This window comes from Xyrauchen texanus, chromosome 8 (assembly GCF_025860055.1).
Source record: "Xyrauchen texanus isolate HMW12.3.18 chromosome 8, RBS_HiC_50CHRs, whole genome shotgun sequence".
Taxonomy (NCBI): domain Eukaryota; kingdom Metazoa; phylum Chordata; class Actinopteri; order Cypriniformes; family Catostomidae; genus Xyrauchen; species Xyrauchen texanus.
This window is the reverse complement of record NC_068283.1, coordinates 47,863,850-47,880,913: the sequence shown is the minus strand read 5'-3', so window position 1 is coordinate 47,880,913 and position 17,064 is coordinate 47,863,850. Positions and strand designations below refer to the sequence as shown.

General features: G+C 38.8%; 1 protein-coding gene across 4 annotated transcripts in view; it reads right to left on the bottom strand.

Annotated features, from left to right (window-relative positions):
• Positions 1-608: 608 nt before the first annotated feature.
• LOC127647142 (gastrula zinc finger protein XlCGF26.1-like) overlaps positions 609-17,064 on the bottom strand; it is a 29,411-nt gene continuing 12,955 nt past the window's right edge. The window contains exons 1-4 of one of the 4 annotated variants that reach the window (XM_052131222.1): positions 16,024-16,169; positions 15,772-15,874; positions 3,033-3,180; positions 609-2,754 (exon numbers count right to left, since the gene is read on the bottom strand). In XM_052131222.1, the coding sequence (XP_051987182.1) occupies positions 1,253-2,754; positions 3,033-3,087 (1,557 nt within the window). In that variant the 5' untranslated portion in view covers positions 3,088-3,180; positions 15,772-15,874; positions 16,024-16,169 and the 3' untranslated portion in view covers positions 609-1,252. Of the gene's footprint in view, positions 2,755-3,032; positions 3,181-15,771; positions 15,875-16,023; positions 16,170-17,064 lie in introns of those variants that run through there. The other 3 variants (XM_052131221.1, XM_052131220.1, XM_052131223.1) reach the window with 3 other exon arrangements.

Here is a 17,064-nt window from a genome sequence, read left to right as displayed (position 1 = left end):
TATTTACTGCCTGTGTATATTTACTGTTATGCATGTTGTACAAAATGCATACATACATCCTATTATATTGAGAAGAAATTATAGTGAACATTTTCAGCTGCACACGGCCTCGGGTACTGGTGGGATCTCACTTTAAATACCCTGTATACCTCTACTTCATCATAGTAATTCTACTCAGACTGAAAGTCTCAAAAATCTGAGCACAGGGAGACAATTGCAACCTCAAAACCTCAGTTATGTTGGTTTCAATGCTTTAGTCATAAAATTTAAAAAGGTACTGTAAATGGTAGAAAGGTTAAGAAAAACAATCTCAACTGAGCAACAGCAGCATTGGGGAAACAGTGTAAATCGATGCTGAATCCCATGTCCTATGACTTCATCAGTCTTTATATAGTCAATCTCTGCATTCTTTCTAAGTTAAAGGATACTGTGGGTGGTGTCACTTGCAACTTTGAGAGATCCTATAAAACCCTCTTTTGCCAAATGACTTTCTTCTACGGGATCTCTTTCTCTTGACTCTCAGTCGTTGTCTGTAAAACATATTCATATATACCCCATTCTCTGTTGTACACTTATGTTTACTAAATGTTAATCTCAAAATGTTTACATTTAGGTTAAACTTCTTTATTCTACTACATGCATTTCAAACAAGGTACACTACATCAAACTTATAAGGAATAGTTGTAAGGTTACATATAAGCAAAATAAACAGTAAAGATTACTATAACAAAAAATTAAAGTACATAATTCAGAGTAAATACACATTATACTGCACTTGTAAAAGTAAAAAAAAAAAAAAAAACGTGTAAAAAGCACTAATATCTAAACAGTTTTTAGGCTATTCGTTTTTTCATTAAAAAACACTAGTTAATTTTTTAGAAAGACTATAACCATGGAAATATAGAGCTGTCCATGGTCTTACCAGTGGTTTTGGCATTATTATTAGAAATGCCACTCTTAAACAATAAAAGAACATTGATAAACTTTCATAAAAGGCAAGAACAATTTAGAATGAATTGGTTTAAAAGTCTAGACCTCCGTGAATTATGGACAATGTCTCATGTCCTTCTAAAACTAAATATATTTCTCGTTCAATGCAGTAAGTCTCCAGCACCTTTATAACTTTTTGATGGGTGTGGGATTTTAGGTAGTGAAAACTCATGCATGATCAAACTGGTTTGATTACACTAGTCTGGGCTCTGAGCTGTAAAATCAAACTGGTGAAATCTCCATTTGAGCTGCTATTTGCCAGTTATAATGTAGTTTCTGTAATTTCATCTTTGTGATTTATCTCATGGGTTCTCATATTTCCTGACATCATGAAAAACTTTTCACAATGTGAACACTTGTAAGGTTTCTCTTCAGTAAGGGGTTTCTTTACTGTGAAACTCTTTCCACACTGAATGCAGGTGAACAGCTTCTCTCCAGTGTGAATTAGCATGTGACCCTTAAGGCTTCTTTTTTCTGTAAAACTCTTTCCACACTGAGGGCATGTGAACGGCTTCTCTCCAGTGTGAATTCTCAGGTGCATATGAAGGTTTTTCTTTCTTGTGAAACTCTTTCCACACTGAGGGCATGTGAAAGGCTTCTCTCCAGTGTGAATTATCATGTGACCCTTAAGGCTTCCTTTGTGTGTAAAACACTTTCCACACTGAGTGCATGTGAAAGGCTTCTCTCCAGTGTGAAGTCTCATGTGATCCTGAAGGCTTATTTTTTGTGTGAAACTCTTTCCACACAGAGTGCATTTGAAAGGCTTCCCTTCAGTGTGAATTATCATGTGATTCTTAAGGCTTCTTTTTTGTATAAAACTCTTTCCACACTGAGGGCATGTGTAAGGCTTCTCTCCAGTGTGAATTCTCATATGAACCTGAAGGCTTCCTTTTTGTATAAAACTCTTTCCACACTGAGTGCATGTGAAAGGCTTCTCTCCAGTGTGAATTCTCATGTGATCCTGAAGGCTTCCTTTTTGTATAAAACTATTTCCACACTGAGTGCATGTGAAAGGCTTCTTCTCTCCAGTGTGAATTCTCATGTGACCCTTAAGGCTTCTTTTTTGTGTGAAACTTTTTCCACACTGAGTGCATGTGAAAGGCTTCTCTCCAGTGTGAATTCTCATATGAACCTGAAGGCTTCCTTTTAGTATAAAACTCTTTCCACACTGAGTGCATGTGAAAGGCTTCTCTCCAGTGTGAATTCTCATGTGATCCTGAAGGCTTCCTTTTTGTGTAAAACTCTTTCCACACTGAGTGCATGTGAAAGGCTTCTCTCCAGTGTGAATTCTCATGTGATCCTGAAGGCTTCTTTTTTGTGTAAAACTCTTTCCACATTGAGTGCATGTGAAAGGCTTCTTCTCTCCAGTGTGAATTCTTATGTGTTCCTTAAGGCTTCTTTTTTCTGTGAAACTCTTTCCACACTGAGGGCAGGTGAACGGCTTCTCTCCAGTGTGAATTCTCATGTGTTTCTGAAGGGTTTTATTTATTTTGAAACTCTTTCCACACTGAGTGCATGTGAATGGTTTCTCTAAAGTGTGAATTATCATGTGCCTCTGTAGACCTGCATTATCTGTGAAACTCTTTCCACAGTGAGTGCATGTGAAAGAATATTTGGCTCTTGATCTTTGAGAGAAGTTTCTTTCACTCTTGAAGCAAATAATAGCCTCTTCATCAGTTGTTGAATTATTAGATTCAGGATGCTGATGGTGTTTCTGATCTATGTCATTTAGTTCTTGACTTTCCTCTTTCACTTCCATCAGGTCTAAAATGAACAGACAAAAGAAATGTGAAACAAAACATACAATTGAACTCCAATTTAATGTCTTGAAGCAGCAACGGCTGCTATCTATTTTATGTTATCTTTAACATGCTGAAGGTTAATCTGAATGCCTAACATTCTGAATGCCATTCTCGGGATAATATCACAAAATCTGGTCAATTCTGGTTTTATTTTTACCTTAAATATCTCTGCTTTTATTTTTTTATTATACTTGAATGTTCATCAACAGTCATTACAAAGAATCAAACATAGACACCAACCTCTTTGTTCCTCAGTATCTTCAATTTTTATTCTGCATGGTTTTAGATCACTCATGGCTTCACTGTTGCAATAGTATGTCAGTAGAGTTCAGCTGTTACACTTGGAGTTGTTCCCTCTTTATATGCCGCCTTATTCCTCTTTCTTCACCTGTAGGATGATGGGAATATTCCAAGCATTTATAAGTTAATTGCAAAGGGTGGGGCTTACCCGAAGGTGTGAATTGTGATTGCTTTTGTTTTGTGAATATTTGTTGTATTCTACTAGAAAATGTCGAATTTGTAAGATGTTCTGACTGTTTCTTTGACAATATGTTGTACAGTAAATAAAAAATGAGAGGACTGACTTTACAGTAAAATAAGTTAGGATAAGAAACAAACCTACTTTTGGTGAAGTGGGCGTGGCCGAGCGTCGTCTGTGGAGAGTGGGAAATTATCTCTAACAGCTGTTCTGTTACAGCGAGAGCTGGAGAAGGATAAGAGTGCAGGTCAGACCGCCAGAGGGGAGCAAGAGAGCAAGTGTGTGTTTATATTAAAGTGCGAGAACAAAAAGACTGATGTCGAATTGTTAATGTACGCCAGTGCGTACACTGCCGGAGTTATTCAGACGTATTTGAAAGATAGCCCTCTTTAGATCTGCACAATCCAGGACATTAGCGACCAGGAGTTGTTGGACCATGAGCTGGGCTTCCCCGGACAGCAAGGACAGCAATCAGACTGCCCACACAGTGGTAGGCCAGCCCCACGCTTCAGCAGCTCATTTGAAGAGCTCAATGAAGGCAGCTGGATCGTACTGTGGCCCCATCTTCTTGAGTGTGATTTGGGGCGGGGTCATGGCTGCAGGCGGGGGTCACAGCTGGAGTACTCCCCTGGGCCACAAAGCTCTGCAATACCTATCGGTCCTCCACCTGGTCTTGGAAAAGGACACAGATTTGTGTGCCGCTCTCTCGTGGTCTGGACTGCCCTCTTATCCCTCTCTAGCTCTCACTTTAACACAGAACAGCTGTTAGAGATAATTTTCTACAGGTGTCAATTCTTACCGTTCTTCCTCTCCCGGCCTCGCTCTCCACAGATGTTGCTCGGCCACCCCCACATCACCAAAATACCTTTTTTTATAGGCTTTTAAACAGTGCTTTTGAAAATGTGAAATTTGTGCAGAGTTTCAAAGTCATGGTCTTTCTTTCTTCCAATTGTTTTTTTCTCTGTATTTTAGTAGTTTAATCGTTCTTGTATTTTATCTAATTTGTACAGACCCTTAATAGGAAACAAAGAGAACCGCAAATCCATATCCACGATTTTGCAATCCGTACTTTAAGTTTAGAAACCATACTCAAAGAATTGTAAACTGCTTTCTTGTTTGAACTAATCGTGCCCATGATTTTTTTAAACTGTACACTCAATTTTGCAATCTGTACCCACAGATACATAAACTGTACCCACAGTTTCAAAATCTGTACCCACAGCAATTTAACTCCCCTCACTTGTTCACCAAGGGCGGCACCCAAAACTCAACTCGCCAGAGACGGTACTCAGCACTTCCTATCTGGTGGCGTCTCCCAATGCTTACTCGACAAAGGTCGCCAGTGTTAAGAGGAGGAAGAGAGGGGTCCTTGCTTCATTTGTTTTGAAAATTCCAGTGATTGAGGCCCCTCCGCTCTCCATTCCATTGGTCCAAGTCTTGATGGTCCCAGACACGGTGGTCCCAATGGTCTCAGTCTCTGTGGTCCAAGAAATTCCTGGTTTCATGTATATAACCTCTGAGCCCGCTGATGAGCTTAGGTTCATAGAAGAGGACGTGGCATGAGGGCAAAAGCACACAGGAGGAAGATCTGCTGGACCAGGAACTACTGCAGGAATACCCGGACCACAAGGAGATGGAGGATGAGATTTAATGTAATCCTCAGCCAAGACCATCAACTGGGTATATATGAATGTGTATGTATTGCATGTTTTTATTTCTCTTAAGTCTGATCCTTACAATAACACTAACACTGTTACTCTTGTTATTTAATGGCTAGCCATTCTCACAACTCAACTGATCGCGGCTGCATTTCTCTTCTAGTGCTTTTAGATCTTAGTGCTGCATTCGACACAATAGATCACGACATTCTCTTGAATTGGATGGAGAATTAGGTTGTAATTTCTGGAGTTGCATTAGCATAGTTTAGGTCATATTTAGCAGACCGCTACCACTTTGTTTATGTAAATGATGAATTGTCAAACCAAACAAAAGTAAAATATGGAGTGCCACAGGGATCAGTTTTAGGGCCTCTGCTTTTCTCCATGTATATGCTTCCCCTGGGAGATATTATCAGGAATCGTGGAATAAGTTTCCACTGCTATGCCGATGATACACAACTTTATATTTCTTCAAAACCTGATGAGATTTCACAATTCTCAAAATTAGCAGTGTGTCAATGAAGTGAAGACTGGGTGGCCAGAAATGTCCTTCTACTCAATTCTGACAAAACAGAGGTTCTAATTATTGGACCAAAAAACTCTAAAAATAAGCCACTACAATATAATTTGACTCTCGATGGATGTTATATTTTAAACCAATCTGTACTTTAAAAATCAAATTACCAATGTTTGTAGAACAGTATTCATCCACATAAGAAATATTGCTAAATTACAGCACATGTTGCTGATGCCAAAAAACAAATTCATGTGTTCATGACCTCAAGACTAGATTATTGTAATGCATTACTGGGAGGATGTCCAGCAAGATCAATAAATAAACTTCAATTGGTTCAAAATGCAGCAGCCAGAGTGCTGACGAAAGTCAGGAAGAAGAGTGGCAGACAAAAAGCGCCTTGGAGAAACTCAACAGCAGTGCAAAATATGAAAAGACAATGCAGAAAAGCAGAGCGCATGTGGCGGAAGACAAAACTTGCAGTCCATTATAACATCTACAAAGACAGCATCCATGCTTTTAATATGGAACTAGGCAAAGCTAGACAGACTTTCTTCTCGAATATTATAAACAGCAACTTAAACAACACACGCACTCTTTTTGCGACTGTAGAGAGACTGACAAACCCCCCAAGCCAGATTCCCAGTGAAATGCTCTCAGACAGCAAGTGCAATGAGTTTGCTTCTTTCTTCTCTGAAAAAATCAATAATATCAGAAAGGTGATCAGCACATCCTTGAGTTGTGCTGGGGTCAGACAAATCAAACCACAACCTGAGAAAGTAGTTACTATGTCTGATTTCAAAGAAATCGATGGCAAAGTTTGGAAGAAACCGTACAGCACCTTAAAACATCAACCTGCGCCCTTGATGCACTTCCTACATCTTTTTTCAAAAGTGTGTTAAACTGTTTAGAAGCAGATCTCCTAGAAGTGATAAACTCTTCACTTCTCTCTGGGAGTTTTCCAAACTCCCTGAAAACTGCAGTTGTCAAGCCCCTCTTGAAAAAGAGCAATCTGGATAAGACCATATTAAGCAACTATAGACCAATCTCAAATCTTCCTTTCATAGGCAAGATCATTGAAAAAGTTGTCTTCAATCAGCTGAACAAATTCTTGAACTCAAATGGATACTTTGACAATTTTCAATCTGGTTTCCGATCGCATCACAGCACAGAGACAGCGCTCAAAGATAATAAACGATATTCGCTTAAATACTGATACAGGCAAATTATCAGTACTGGTACTACTCGACCTCAGTGCTGCATTTGACACTGTTGATCACAACATACTTCTTGACAGGCTGGAAAACTGGGTAGGGCTTTCTGGGATGGTCCTAAAATGGTTCAGGTCATACTTAGAAGGGAGAGGTTATTATGTGAGTATAGGAGACCATAAGTCTGAGTGGACGTCCATGACATGTGGAGTCCCTCAAGGCTCAATTCTTGCGCCATTCCTGTTCAAACTGTATATGCTCCCAATGAGCCAAATAATGAGAAAGAACCAAATTGCTTACCACAGCTATGCAGACGACACACAGATCTACAGAATGCTGCTGCCAGGATTCTGAGCAGAACCAGAAAATATGAACATATCACACCAGTCCTCAGGTCTTTACACTGGCTCCCAGTTACATTTAGGATTGATTTTAAAGTATTATTACTGGTATATAAATCACTCAATGGGCTAGGACCTCAATATATTGCAGATATGCTCACTGAATATAAACCCAACAGATCACTCAGATCATTAGGATCACATCAGCTAGAAATACCAAGGGTTCACTCTAAGCAAGGAGAGTCTGCTTTTAGCTATTATGCCAGCCGCAGCTGGAACCAGCTTCCAGAAGAGATCAGATGTGCTCCTACAGTAGTCACATTCAAATCCAGACTCAAAACACATCTGTTTAGCTGTGCATTTACTGAATGAGCACTGTGCCACTGTGTGTCCGACTGTTTTACTGTATTTTATTTTATTCTAAACTGTTTCAATTATTCTTATTTTTTAATTCTTATTTTAATCTCTTCTATGTAAAGCACTTTGAATTACCATTGTGTATGAAATGTGCTATATAAATAAACTTGCCTTGCCTTGCCGAGAACCAATAAATATGATCACATTAGCCCCATTTTATCATCGTTACATTAGCTACCTGTTAAATTACATATTCATTTTAAAATTCTGTTAACTACGTACAAAGCTTTGAATGGTCTCCGCAGTACTTAAGTGATCTTCTACCACGCTATATTCCAACACGTTCATCAATATCGCAAAATTCTGGCCTGTTAATAGTTCCTAGAATATCAAAATCCACTAAAGGAGGAAGATCCTTTTCATATTTGGCTCCTAAACTATGGAATAGTCTACCAAACACTGTTCGAGATGCAGACACACTCTCTCAGTTTAAGTCTAGACTAAAGACTCTATTTAGCCAGGCATACACCTAATTTATCCTCCAACCCACAATTAGGCTGCTTTAGTTTTGTCTGCCGGAACCAGAAACCAGAAACATTGATCATGATTTATATCTCTGCAATAAATTTAATGGCATCTATGCTTATATTATTTAATTTGTTTCCCTGTCTCAACCTCGGGACTCCTATCCTGAGGTCACCAGAACCGGCTGGATCCAGCACCATTCATGCTTCGTGTTGGACTCCACAGCTACGTGTCGCTGACCACATCGAACATCACCGAAATGACCGGCCAGGGTGAACTGTGTTTCACATCCCTGATCTGAGCCTGCATCACCTCAGTCTATTGATGGACTACGATCTTGAAATGGAATATATAGACTAACTATTGCCAACATAAGCCTTCTTCAGCCAATTAACAAGGACAATTGCATCTATGTGAACTTCTGCAGTTAATCAAGATGGACTTCAAAGACATTGGTCATTAATCTTACAGTTCAAACACAATCGATGTTTAAACACTGACCCTTAACACTTACTTAGTTTAATCATTTTAAACCATGATTTTACCTATACATAAGTAATATTTACATTATATTCAAGATGTTAGTCAGAGGGGAACTGGCCCCCACAGTGAGTCTGGTTTAGGGTTAGGGTGGGGTTAATCAGAGGGGAACTGGCCCCCACAGTGAGTCTGGTTAAGGGTTAGGGTGGGGTTAGTCAGAGGGGAACTGGCCCCCACAGTGAGTCTGGTTTAGGGTTAGGGTGGGGTTAGTCAGAGGGGAACTGGCCCCCACAGTGAGTCTGGTTTAGGGTTAGGGTGGGGTTAGTCAGAGGGGAACTGGCCCCCACAGTGTGTCTGGTTTAGGGTTAGTCAGAGGGGAACTGGCCCCCACGGTGAGTCTGGTTTAGGGTTAGGGTGGGGTTAGTCAGAGGGGAACTGGCCCCCACGGTGAGTCTGGTTTAGGGTTAGGGTGGGGTTAGTCAGAGGGGAACTGGCCCCCACAGCGAGTCTGGTTAAGGGTTAGGGTGTGGTTAGTCAGAGGGGAACTGGCACCCACAGTGAGTCTGGTTTAGGGTTAGGGTGTGGTTAGTCAGAGGGGAACTGGCCCCCACAGTGAGTCTGGTTTAGGGTTAGGGTGGGGTTAGTCAGAGGGGAACTGGCCCCCACAGTGAGTCTGGTTTCTCCCAAGGTTATTTTTCTCCATTAATCAACATCTTATGGAGTTTGTGTTCCTTGCCAGTCGCTTTCTCACTGGGGTTATTAATATAATTATTATTTACTATTTTTAAACACGATAAACAATCATATTTTATCTAACTACAATCTAATGATTCATCGACATAATAGACATTAGTTTTATCGTCTGTTAATGCACGATCTTCTGTAAAGCTGCTTTGAAACTATGTGTGTTTTGAATGGCGCTATACAAATAAAAATGTCTCACACATGTCCCATGTCAGCTAGAAAGCATAAACACTTCCCTGATTCTGTTGCTTATCCCTCGTACTCTGACATCGATTCACAGGCACCAAAACCTCTCCCATTTAAGCCTAGCTGTCCATTCCGTATTGACTTGGGTAGCGTGGTTCTTGCTGTGCGGCCAACCTCAAATATGATGTTGTGAGAAATTGACTTTTTCTTGCCGTTTTTCCTCAGGCAGTAGTTGCTGAGGTATGTAAAAAATTATTGCGACTGGACAAAAGAAGTATCCCTCCAGCCCACTGTCAGCAGCGATTATAACAAAAACATGGGCGGTGTTGAAAGGTCAGACCAAATGATAAAATCTTTTGGTCTTCCTTACAAACTTTTTTTTCCACTTCATAAACATTGTCGTCATCAATAGATTCATATTGTTTAAGGAATGGCAACACATTAATGAGGCACCAGGGGATGAGTGTAGACCGGTGAACTTAACCTAGTTAGATTGCAGAGAAAACCTGGCTCGTCAACTGGGAGGTGTCAATATTCACACAATTTTCCCTTTGCATACACTAAAGCCTGTAGTCCCTCCTTCGTCATCACTCCACACAGCCCATGTTCCTAAATTTGAAGAGTCCTCCAAGAGATGTTGGCTATGCTATATGAAAAGTAGGACTGAAAATAAAACTAAAGTAGCTTGTTGTATGCTGGAATGTAATGGCAACAGACTTTGCAATAGGAACTGTGTTCAGTCTTGGCACTCAGCCAAGTTCCAGTTTCGCAAAGGGGCCTAGGTTGGACTGTGTTTACTGGTGTAGTCCTCCCCCTCCCCTCTTTTCACCCTCTCTTCTCTCCACAGGTATTGCAGTTGTTTAGTATTAATGAATTTATATATATATTCTGTTCCTGCACTCTTTCCTGTAGATAGTTCGAAAGTTTGATTTTGTATGTTTTGCTGTGTAATCCGTGTGTAATTCTACTATTCAAATTAAATAAAATGTGTGTTTTATTAAACACATAAAATGTATATTTCAGTGTTTGTTTTCTTCAATTTCAGTTGCATTCTCAATTTATTATTACAGGTGCTCAAAATGAGTACGGTATTTGAGGAGTGGTCATGTGAAATGTGTTGATGCCTGAAGGGCTGGTTTGAGTATTTCTGTAGCTGCTGATCTACTGGGATTTTCACACACAACAGAATTTAGAATCTCTAGAATTTACTCCGAATGGTGACCAAAACAAAAAACATCCAGTGAGCGGCAGTTATGTGGATGGAAATCTCTTGTTGATGAGAGACGTCAACAGAGAATGTCCAGACTGGCTCAAAATGACAAAGTCTACGGTAACTCCGATAACCGCTCTGTACAATTGTGCCGAGAGGATTAGCATTTCCGAATGTTATTCTGAGACACGGGTTGGCAGCACGAGGGGGACCTACACAATATCAGGCAGGTGGTTTTAATGTTGTGGCTGATCAGTGTGGAAAGGAAGTCCTGCTTTATCATTTAAAGAGCCAATCACATTTTAGATACAGACATCACCTGTCAATCAACTCTAGAACGTGCTTGCGCATATGAGGTAATATGATGTAAAGAATCACAATTTCTGATACCAATATTTTCAGATTTTATTGCTGATTTGAAATGTTCTTTGATTATATTCTTGACCAACACTCTGAGATTTTGGTCTTTCTCCAAGTAGACAGGAGCTGCACTGGCATGACTCGAAATAGCCTTCCGAGAGTGTCCCAAATATGACAGACAGTAGACTGACTTGTTATAAACTTTGGTCGAGTTGATTACATACTATTATGTTAGGCATCTGTTGTAATTGTTGAAAACATACAAAATAAACTTTGACATGTTACTTGAGCATGTAACTATTTTTTTTAAACGCCCTTTTGCTCTCCAGACAACTGAATGACCAATTTTCCTGTCCGAAGGACAACCACATGACAATTCTTAATGTCAAGCTCTGTAACATTTTCCCTAAACGTCATTGGAATTTTAAACTTTACACTCTTTGGAGATGGGGTGCGGTCAAGTGACGTTCTGTGGAGAGCGAGGCCGAGAGAGGAAGGCAGTAGGGATTGACCCCTGGGTGAAATTATTTCTAACAGCTGTTTTGTGTTGCAGTTAGAGCTGGAGAAGGATATAAGGGCAGTACAGACTGCTGGAGGGGGGGATGCTGGTTCGAATCCCGCTTGGAGCAGTTTGAACAGGACTGGTTACAGACTCCAATCATAAGTTTTGACTCAAACTAAAGAATAATGCTTGCAGTGCATCTTCAGAGCAGCTGCCATTGAAATTATATAACATACATGATTAAATTCGATTATCAATGTGTGTTAGGGGTGTAAGGATCGGTTTGGTTCACAATACTGAACTCACGGTTTGGTTCAGTTCACAACTCTTTAAACTAAGCCTAAATCAAGAGAAGTTAAGATTGAACTTTTTTATTATTATTATACTTTAAAGACATATGCAAAACAGTTACCTGTAAAACTTCGTTAAAACTACTGTTCTTAAAAGTCTTAAATCATCCATCCACTAAAAATCTGCCTAGAACAGGGCAATGTGACACCAAATGAAACTATAAGATAATTCTTCTTACTGGAAATAAGGAATTGTTAGATAACATACATATGCTGCTTACAAAATGTCATTGATTATTAGGGGTGTAACAGTTTCTCACTGTTCGGTTTGATTTACATTTACATTTATGCATTTGGCAGACGCTTTTATCCAAAGCAACTTACAGTGCACTTATTACAGGGACAATGCCCCCAGAGCAACCTGGAGTTAAGTGCCTTGCTCAAGGGCCCAACAGTGGCATCTTGGTGGTGCTGTGGCTTGAACCCCTGACCTTCTGGTCAGTAACCCTGAGCCTCAACCACTGAGCCACCACTGCCCCTTTGTGATAATACTCCATGAGTAGTGTCGTCACGGTACCAAAATTTCAGTAGTCAGTACCAATACCAGTGAAATTTCACGGTACTCGATACTATTTTCGGTACCAAAGCAAAACACAAAAACAGGTTTCTGAACAACACTCTTTTAATAACAAAGTCTACAAAACATTAGCAGCAGAACTAAGAACAGAAATATGCCATTGAGCAACACTTAAATTTAAATATATTCTTTTTGAATTAAAACAAAACTGAACAATGTATGCTTAAAGTATTTTTGAACATTTATATCATATTTGCTTCAACTTTTAATTTAAGTTTTTACCAAGTACAAAAACAAAACCTAAATAATCAAGCTTACAATAGAATGAATAAAATACTATTTCCAAACTAATGTGCAAAGTGCTCTCTTATTAATAAAGATGCATATTGCCATTTTTATTCATGATAAGAAATGCACAGTGACATATATACAGATATTATGATTAAATAAGTTCTAATCGAGCTGCATTAAGCGTGTGCGCTCGAGGGATGAGTTCCCCGAGTCAGAGTCTCTCTCAGCCGATGCAGTTTCAATCTCTCCCCCTGGGATCGGGACATTCACACGACTCATAGAAGAGGCACAGACCACACAGAGAAATGCCTGTTCTGAGTTTATAGTTATTAACATGATCTGCTTCTGTATTATTTGAACTTTAATAAAGCAATTTTACTGCATTTAAGATGTTACGCCGGGATGTTTCCTTTAAAGAGCTCCAGCTCTGCTTATTCCACAACAGTACATGCTTCTGAATGTACTTCCCGAATACTTTGGGATCTACATAAAATAAACTGTGAAAGTTTAGAGTGCATCTAGACTGATCAGTGTAACTCTTCCTCCATCAGGCGTGAACTGCTGCTCTCGCGCATCGTTACAGCGATTTCATGTTACGTTAAATGAGATTAAACGACTATTCGTCAACGAACATTTTTCTCGTCAATTTTGTATTTGACGATGTCGATAATGTCGACTAATTGTTTCAGCCCTAATGCAAATGATAATATGCTTTTAAACTCACCTGCTTTGGTTGCTTGAATAAATCCGGCTGTCTGTCTTTCATGTGCTTTATTAAGTTTGATGCGTTTCCTCCTTTCGTCCGAAAATTACGATAGCAGAGTTTACAAATTTTTGCTGATCTATGATGTTTCCCTAACCAATGAATTTCAAACCTGGCTTTTTCCACTTTACTTTTCGACAAGATTCAGTTGAGGCTCCGCTGCAGCTTTGCTTGTCGTCATCTTTTTTTGTTGTTGTGAGCGTTTGAAAGTTCCCGCCTCTGCATGGGTAGACCCGGTACTCGGTACCTCCAGAAATTCTGGTATCGTAAATAATTTTTTGTTTGAGTACCGACTTGGTACCGGAGTACCAGTATTTTTGACAACACTATCCATGAGTATTTTAATAACTCATGGAAACCCCACATGAACACCCCAAACACTTCAGTAATTGCTTCATACCAGCTAAAAAATGGAAGGGAGTGTGTGCAGTTTCGCTCACCTGAGGCTCTTTCCCTGGGTGATGTTGGCATAAATGATTCATCATGTATCAATGTATTATGATAACAGCATCATAACGCCATTAATCAAAGCACATCATTGAGACGCAGGATAGATTACAGCCACATGAAGAAATAAACCCTCACACGCATTATTGACATATATTACCAGTATACAGCCCTCGTGTCGAGGGATGTCTGCAAACAGTGCCTGTTTTGTAAATGTCTTTTGACCATCGTTGTTGTAACTGATTGCAAAAAGAAAATGTTGAAAATGTCATCAAGTTGACCCATGTAAAACACAGGTGGAGAGCATCCATCTACAGATCCATGCAGGTGCATTAGTGGAAGTTGTAACTGTCTGTTTCACGTTTAGTTTTCTTGACCAAAACTTGTGCTTCAGATGCATCATTTAACTTGAGGTAAACCGACTGCAGTGCCAATGATGCCGACTGCAGAGCCACCCGAACGGTGGGTGGCTACATCCCCTACTGATGACAAACAATTACAATATTTGAAATTACAATTGTATAATTTATTTATAATATTGTCACTGAATATTCTTTTCAAATACACATATTCAATGGAAGTGCATGCTTTTCAGTTAAATAATAATTCACTGGTTAAATCAAACATGACATTAGGATTAAATTCCCCCAGAGCTTTATTATACACAACATTCAGCATTTTAAATAGTAGATTAATATAGCATTAAAACTCTGTAAACTTACATTTTCTCTCACGCAGTCAGAGCAGACCACTTTGGTGCATTAAACAGACATTCAATCCCTCACGCTGAAAAGGAGCATCTCTTTCCCGCTCCTGATTTCAGTATCAGTTTTCGCAGTTTCAGCCGAACTCATCTTACAACAGATGTAGCTGCTAGTGTGCAAATGTGTCTTAGAGCTCCTTGTGTGCAATGAAGTGATTTTCGTTTGTATGTCTGCGTTATGTAGTCTTAGGACATTGTGCATATTGGATACAACAGACGCTAATTTTAATTTAAATAAAAGTCCCATCTCTATGATGCATACCATCACATTTTTTAACTATGTTTCGTGCCACAATAAACCGTTACTCTAAATGTGTGTGGTTGCTATGTTTAAAAAACAGGGTATCTGCAGGTCTCAGCTCTTTACATTTTTAATATCTTTAAAAAAGGTATTAAAAATGTAATCGATTTTGGGTGAGAACAAGCCAAAATGTAACTGTTTTTCACTGTACATCTTGTCCTTGTATTCTCTAGGAACAATCATGATTTCAAGCTCGATTACACTTCCTAGTGCTTGATGCATGCGCAGAGCGCTCGATGGCGTTATAGGAAGTGTAATTGAGCTTGATATCATGATTGCCAAGGACACTGCTGATGTCAAGATTACCAGTGAAAAGGAATAATATTTCAGCACATTCTTATCTAAACCCGATTGGATCAGAAGACATTAATTAAACCACTGGAGTTGTTTGGATTACTTTATGCTGCCTTTATGTGCTTTTGAAGATTCAGTGTTCTGGTCACCATTAACTTGCATTGTATGAACCTACAGAGCTGAAATATTCTTCTAAAACCTTCATTTGTGTTCAGCAGAAGAAAGTCAAACACATCTGGGATGACATGAGGGTGAGTAAATGATGAGAGAATTTACATTTTTGGGTGCAAACTCTTCTTAACTTCTACAAACACATCTTTTATATTATTAATAATGAATATCATGAAATGTAATATTTTTGAAATGCAACTCTAGACATTATTATTACATTTATCTCATATATTTCATGTATATTTTCATTTTATGTTCCGTGATTGAAGAACATTTCATTTCCCAGAATGCTCTAATTTACTCAATATATTAAACAATCAACAGATTCATGTTTTGAATAATAACTCATTAATTTATGTCATAAAATGTGTCTCGGACTAATGAAATTGTGTTTCTGTGTTTAACTTCTTTGAATTGAACTTCCTGTGAGTCTAATCCAATTCATTTCTAATTGCAACTGATGAATTGAAAGAGTCAGTTTTGGATTTGGCAGTAATTTATGTTGGTGTTACTCACAGTTTGTCCTCCTGCAGCTCATAGTCCATATCTGTGAACATTATCAGCTCTAATCGTGTGTGTTCAATGTGAATCAGATGTTCAAACTGTCTTCATTCACACACTGAAACAGAAACACACACTCTTCAATACTCATATTTACTCATATACAGATGCTCATCATTACTGACATTATTCACATATTATTATTTTGGCTACAGGTGTTCATCAGATAATAATAAAACAAACAGTTTATGAAGGTTTCTCTCTTACCGCTCGGTCGGTGAGTTGTTAAAGCTCAAAGACGCGTTAACATGTGAACTAATGTTTAATAAAAGTGTTATTTTACGATGAATAGAGATAAATTCATCAGTTTAATCTAAACAACAGTCTGCAGGAGCTCGAGTGTCTTCTTCTTGTTTATTGACGGTTGGGAAACCAACTATTGTCTCATTAGCGACACCTGCTGGACTGGAGTGTGCAACGACAATTGTTCTTCTTCTTCGTCTGTTGTTTAATGGCGGTTGTCAACTTACATGGAGCATTCCCGCTACTTACTGAATTGAAGTGTGGAGCGCTAAATGGTTGGGAAGTTGGTAACACAAACACTTTTTTTTATATTCTATTGATCAATTTTGTATCTTTTAAGTAATTAAATAATTATTGATTGCTTTCGGCCATTTCTTAACAAAACCTGAAGTGACACATTATTTACTCCCAGAGATCTTAAAGCTTGAGTTAGATGAAATATTGCTCTTTCATTTGCATCACATTTTATAATTATGTGTTATACTGATTCTGCTAGACCACATTTACCATTCTCATGCTTTCCTATTCTGTACAAACACTTTTTTAATGCACAATGTCCAATACGCATTCTAGAAATTAAAGGATAAGAGGATCCTGTTTCCAAATTTTCTTCTTTCTAGACCAACTTTTTCTTGAATGTGATGCAAGTGTCTACCTTTAATTCCACTATAATGCTCTTTCTGCCATATCTTTCTTATTTCACTCACTATTAATCCTATAACTTCTGTTTTACTTAATGACACGTTTGTCAATTTGTGAAAGTTTTAAAGCCTGCTTAGCCAGATGGTCTGCCTCCTCATTTCCTTTTACACCCTTATGTGATGGTACCCACAATAAGTTTACAATTACTCCAGACTGTCTTATTCTAAATAGACTCTGCATCACTTCATATATCAAATCTGGTCTTGCTACCGATATTCCACTTGACAAACTATTGATAGCTGAAACTGAATCTGTGCATATCACTGACCTTGTAGGTTGTATTTCTTACCATTGAAGCGCGAG